Source organism: Prionailurus viverrinus, chromosome D4 (genome assembly GCF_022837055.1).
Source record: "Prionailurus viverrinus isolate Anna chromosome D4, UM_Priviv_1.0, whole genome shotgun sequence".
NCBI classification, from domain to species: Eukaryota; Metazoa; Chordata; class Mammalia; order Carnivora; family Felidae; genus Prionailurus; species Prionailurus viverrinus.
Genome location: NC_062573.1, coordinates 28,502,889 through 28,508,888, shown reverse-complemented (window position 1 = coordinate 28,508,888; position 6,000 = coordinate 28,502,889). Strand labels below are relative to the sequence as shown.

Genomic DNA, 6,000 nt, shown 5'->3' with positions numbered 1-6,000 from the left:
TTACTCACATCTGTGTGTGACCATGCTCTCTCGTGTATGTGTTCACACTCACACATACACACACACCACAGGGGAAGCCAGACTCCTGGGGCTTTCTGGGCTCTCAGAGCACCCGCATTTGTCTCCCAGCACCAGCGGGGGCCCTGATGGGAAAACCGTAGTGCCCCCCCCCACCCCCACAGGTGTGAATTCGTGACAGCTGGAGAACAAAGAGCTGCAACCCGGGGAGCTCCCGCCCCGCCCCTCGCCCCTCCGGAGCTGCTCTCCTTTGTTCATCCTGGAAGGCATCTCTTTGGATTTGCAAATATTTTAATTCACAGAAACTCAAGGAGGGGGCGGGGGTGGGGGCTGGGGTGGCGTGTTGGCTGTCCTTCTGTCTTTGTCCAGGCTTTCTCCAGCCCCCGTAAGTGGCAACAGCATTCTAGAGACATGCAGTGGTGTGCTAGTACCATACACACGACACAAATTGGACCCCGCCTGCAACAGCGGCCGGGCTGGTGGGCGGGGGCCTCCAGCTCCTCCAAGTCTGGGCCCCGTCACAGAGCAGGGTGGGGCTTGTCCGCTCAGAGGGTCCGCACAGCCACAGGGTAGAGGAGGGACAAGTGCTCAGCCCCTTTGATGGGCAGCTTTCTGGTGGTATAGTAGTGGATGACTTCCGGGACACTGTCGAATGGGGGACTGTTCTGACCCAGAACGTACTTCTCTTTGGTTTTGGCCAGTTTCATGTGCATAAAGCCCTGGTTGCTCCTGTGAACAAAACACGGAGGTTATTATTAGGATCTGCAGTGACAAAGGCTGAAACAGCCATGCTGCTCAGGCCCAACTGAAACGCAGCTGCACCCCAGAGCTCCCCCAAGCCCAGCATAGACCAGGAACCAGCAGCAAACACTGCTGGAGAGTCTTTAGGATCTTGAGAGCTTTTGAAAGGCTTCCTCAGGAAAACAAGCCCCCAGACTTGGCTCCTCTTATTGTTGACACAGACAAGTTTTTAGGCTGTGTGTGCCAGGCGAAAAGTATGATTAAGTCCCCAGTGCCCTGGCAAGTGTGCGGGGCAGGTCTCATCACCCCCAGTCTACAGGTGAGAAAACAGTGTAGCAGGGATGACAGGTGAGCTGTTTTCCAAAAATTGATGCTCTCCCTTCCATACTACTTTATTGCCACTAGGAAGGGGCTGCCCAGCCAGGGACTACATTTCCCAGCCTCCCTTGCAGCCTCTGTAAACATGTGACTAGTTTTAGCCAAGGGAATGTCGGGGGTATGTGTGTTCTTCCCCAGCTCTGCCCCCTTGCAGGCACTCCCTTCTCTGTGCATCTTCCCTCTGTTCAGTGAACTCTGCCTCCTCCTCCAAGGCCCAACCTGAGTGTTTCTTCTGCTGGGAAGTCTTCCAGGCTACCACAAGCAGAGCTCCTTCCTTCCTCTGACAGCACCGAGCATACTCGTGCCTCCATCACTTGCTTCCTTGAATTGCAATTACTTCTCCATCTTCCCAACTCCCCCTCAGAGCTCCACAGATCAGGGCCTGGTCCCTGGACACACCATGCATGGCATCTGCTGAAAAGGGCAGTGGGTGGGTCCCTTGGAGATCAGAGTAGAACCCTGGACCCCGTGCCCCTTGCAGCCCCGTGCCCCTACACCAGCATACACTGGCTGGGGCACAGATCTCAGATGGCAATGGCCATGCTGCTTCCACCTGGCCCTAGTACCTGGCCCTGGTCCTCCCACCTTCCACCCAGGTCTCTGGCCATATCAGATCACTCACTCCTCTGTCGAATCTGCCTTTGCCCAAGCTGCCTTTTCCCTGCCCACTCAGCTCTAAGCCTGGCCTTTTATGATTTTGCTGCCAAACCTGTAGATGCTTGGTTTCCAAAGCACAGTCCAATTTATCTCACATTTGTCACTTAGTGAGAAAGCTGGCACTCTGACCTCTTGCTGCCTTCTCTAGAGTCTGTCCCTTGGCACTGATAACTTGTGACCAGCCCCAGGGGCCTTGCTTCTGGGAGACCAAGGCCCAGCCCCTGGCGAGGCTGAGCTCCAAGTGAACACAAATTTGCAACCTTCTGAGCTTCAGTTCTTCTTGCTCCGACTGTTCCCACAGGGGCACTGGAGGGCTTACCACGTCTCTTCCAGTCAGGACTGGGCTCCCCGCGTTCACGGACGCCCGCTCTGTTAATGCATCAATTTGGACTCCAGCACCATTTTCAAATGGCAGAGCAAATGCTTAATGAAGTGCGGGCACTGAGCAATACATCTGCTCATAATAATGTATTTAGAGATGTCACCCTCAGCTTAAAGGAAATCGTTCGGAGAGCAATTATGTTTCTAGAGAGAATAATTCCTGTAAAGAACTAAAATTTAAATCAAGATTTTTTAAGGCTGACAATGTTCTAATTACAGAGCCTGTGGCAAGTTCTGCTCCTCAGCGAAGGGTCATTTCATTGGAGAATTGCCTCGACACATCTGAGAAGCAGGAGGCGCACTTGCTTAAGCTGTTAGAAAGGGAACGGCGTGTGCAGTAAGTGAGAAAACGTACAACCCCATTTAAGCGAAGACTAGCTACCCACCACACAGGAGAGATCACGAATCTGTGCCGGCCTGGATAGGGTGGTAACTGCTTGAATGAAGTGCTGAGATTGTGTGGCTAAGGAAACTAGGACTAGTTAAAAAGCTCTGCGCACTGAGGCCATGAGCTCAGCTCTGCCTGGACAAAGGGTGGGGGCGGGCGGGGCGGGGGGGAGCGGAGCACCGGCTGGAGCTGCAGGTGTGTGAGGGAGCAGAGGGCGTGTAGCCTCGGACAGTCATGCTCCTCTTTGTGAGTGGAGTGGGGTGATGTTTTGGGTACCAGACCACAGATCTGTGGCTGGCGTGCAGAGCATACGATGTGGAAGACTGGATCACAGCAGCTATAGCTGTGAGCCAGGCCAGAATGCCAAAGCTGTGCTGGCAACACAGAAAGGAAGTGGCAGGAGGAGCTGATTTACTTTTTAAGGAGGTGAAGAGAAGTAACTCATATGGTTTAATGGGACGTTTTTATAGTGGTTGTTCTTAAAACACCCAGCAAGGGAAGTGGCAGGGATGGTGAGAACAGCTGACGGGACCAGAGGGAGAGAAGGCCCCTCTGTTCCCAGGCCACAGGTTCGGAATGGCCACCAGGTTATCAGAAACTCCACAATGATGCCTCCTCCTCAACAGACACAGGTGAGGCAGGGCAGCTGTTAGCACCTCCCTGAAGTGCCTCTGGCACATGTATTTCAGTAGACACAGGTTTGTAACTGAGCTAGGCTGTGCCGAGTGGGGCAGGCCAGTCACAAAACTCAGACCATGGCAGAGGACTCAGGCCCTATGACCGCCCAGTCCAAGGCATGACCATCCCCTGGTAGAGGGATAAAGGCGGCCCACGAGCTGGCTCCCACATCAGGAGCCCCCAGCAGGAGCGGCCCTTCCCCTTGGGCTCAAGCACTGCACCCCGTGGTTCTCTGGACCTGAGGCGGTCCTTTGGCGGTGGTGGGTTCTGTCCTTGGCACCACTGGATCTGTGGGGAGGCTAACCGGATGACCTTTGAGGGTGCTTCTGGGCCTAAGGTCCTGGATTCCATGTGTGTAAGCATAAGCTCTTGCCCCCTTGTGAGGACTTCTCGCAGGAAGGGGCCTGGAGGCAGCCTCATGCCCCATTCCACTGCTGCCCACAGCCCCCAGTCTTTATTCTCACGGGGCACTGATCATAATGGTCTTCACGGCCAATGTTTCCTAGGCACTTCCTGTGATTCAGGCTGTGTGCCAAGTCCTGAGGCTCAGTCAGGTGGCTGACCCAAGGTCACACAGCAATCAGCGGTGGTGCTGCTTCCCTCCCTGGTGGGCCTTTCCCAGGGTCCATGCTCCTGACTTAGTACCATCCAGCTCCAGGAGAGAATCCCACTTAGCCCTCAACACTCCGTATGAGGCCAGGTAAGGTGGCAGGGGAGAGACGTTAGACCCTGTGCAAGGGACTCTTTGACTCTGGCCTCAGTCCCTAGGTACTTACCCTACAGGGCTGATGGTGGGCCAGAGACAGCACAGGGCTGGCATGGAAAGGTCATCTCAGGCACTGGGGATGGCTTGTCCTGACTGCTAAAGGCCCCAGCAATGGAGACCCGTCACATGGGGTTGGCAGGCCCTGAGAGGTGAGCTTGCTTTTTGAAACAATCTGTCAAACTCTGACTCACGAATAGGTCAGGTAAAACCTTGTCAACACACACCCAAGAGATGTGTAATATATCCTGATGGGTCACAAGGTCCCAATGAATGAGATGCTACTTTACAACAGCTGAAGATTTAAAAACAACTGTGAAGGGGCGCCTGGGTGGCTCGGTTGGTTAAGCATCTGACTTCAGCTCAGGTCATGATCTCACGGTTTGTGGGTTCAAGCCCTGCGTCGGGCTCTGTGCTGACAGCTCAGGGCCTGGAGCCTGCTTCTGATTCTGTGTCTCCCTCTCCCTCTGCCCCTCCCCTGCTCATGCTCTGGCTCTCCCTTTCTCTCAAAAACAAATAAACATTAAAAAAATTTTTTAAAATAAAAAATATAAAAAAAATAAAAACAACTGTGAAGGGATGGCTTTAATGACTCCCAACTCAATTCAGAAGACAACTAGCTTAAGAAGAGAAAAAAATTAGAATTTCTAGCAAGAAAAGAGGGTGCATCAGATAACCAGCATGCCCAGGGGTGCTGTGGATGCTCTGGACAGAGCTTCTCTTGGGGTGCCTTGGAGGACTGAGGTGGGAGAGAATAACACTCTGGGCCAAGGCACACGGCAAGGCGGGCTTTGGCTGAAGCCAGAACCCGGAGCTCTTTGCCTCCAGGGCCAGGTGGGCCAGGTCCCCAGCCACGCCACCTCGCCATCATCACTTCTGGGAGGGCCTTGGTCCCCAGGGAGCTTGGACAGGCTGCGGCCGCCCGCGAGGCTCCTGTGTCAGGCCTGTCTCCTTTGATAGGACATCTTGCGAGAGCAAAGTCACAATTAAGGGTGTCTCCGGTGGGTGACCTGTCTAATGAGTCATGTAAGGCTGGCGGAGGCTGGGGGTGCTGGGGCTGTCACTGCGTTTAGATCCCTCATTATCATCACAAAAAGCACCTCCTCATCACCAGGATTATCAAACGTGCCTGGTGTGCCGGGCCTAATAACAGGCCCTACCTCGTCTCATAATCATGGGCTTTAATAAAACATCACTCAGCCCGCAGCTGCCGGCCCAAGCAGGGTACAAGGCCTCACCTCTCGCTTTTAGACCTAATTGCTTGATGCATATTTCATGAAGAATCCTGAGTAATAGTTATGTTAAATCGCTTCTTTTCATGATGAAATGACTTAAAAATACTTGCATATAATATTTATGCAGAAGAAGGCAAGGAAATTGCCTTTGGGGACTATCGCGTAGAACCTGGTTACGGGAATCCACACACAGCAAGGATCTCTGGTCCACCTCTACTAAAAGGTGGTTGGGGAACTGCTCTCTTGACGGAGATGCCCCAGAACACTGTCTCTCGGCTCAAAACCATCCATGGCTCCCCATGGCCACTGCACAACGAATGCCACCTGCACTATTCAAACCCCACTGTGCACCAGGCAGGGAGCTTAGCTGTTGCTACATATTATCACATGGAAGCCCACAGCAATGCTGCTAAGCTGGTAGAACTACCACTGTTTACGGACGGGAAACTGATGCTAGAGAGGTTGAGTGCCAAGTCCCATCGCACATGGCGGGGCTAGGGTTTCACTATAGCTGTCTGATTCTGCAGCCTCATTTTCTCCTGCTCAGCCACCTAACCAGATGGATCCAGGTGTCTAGGTGGGCCTTTGGACTCTTTCTGTCCTGAGACATGGCTTCCTTGTAGCTCTGTGAGTTCCTGAGGTCAAGGATCCTGTCTGTTCAGGGGAGCCTGGGTGGCTCAGTCAGTTAAGCGTCCGACTCTTGGTCTTAGCTCTGGTCATGATCTCATGGCTTCTTGAGTTCGAGCCCTGCATCAGGCTAC

The 6,000-nt window shown here is 53.4% G+C and overlaps 1 protein-coding gene across 1 annotated transcript in view; it reads right to left on the bottom strand.

Annotated features, from left to right (window-relative positions):
* Positions 1-291: 291 nt before the first annotated feature.
* The window catches only part of SHB (SH2 domain containing adaptor protein B), a 136,113-nt gene continuing 130,404 nt past the window's right edge, over positions 292-6,000 (bottom strand). Inside the window, exon 6 of the mRNA XM_047831086.1 lies at positions 292-747. Within this exon, the coding sequence (XP_047687042.1) occupies positions 564-747 (184 nt within the window). The 3' untranslated portion in view covers positions 292-563. The remainder of the gene's footprint in view (positions 748-6,000) is intronic.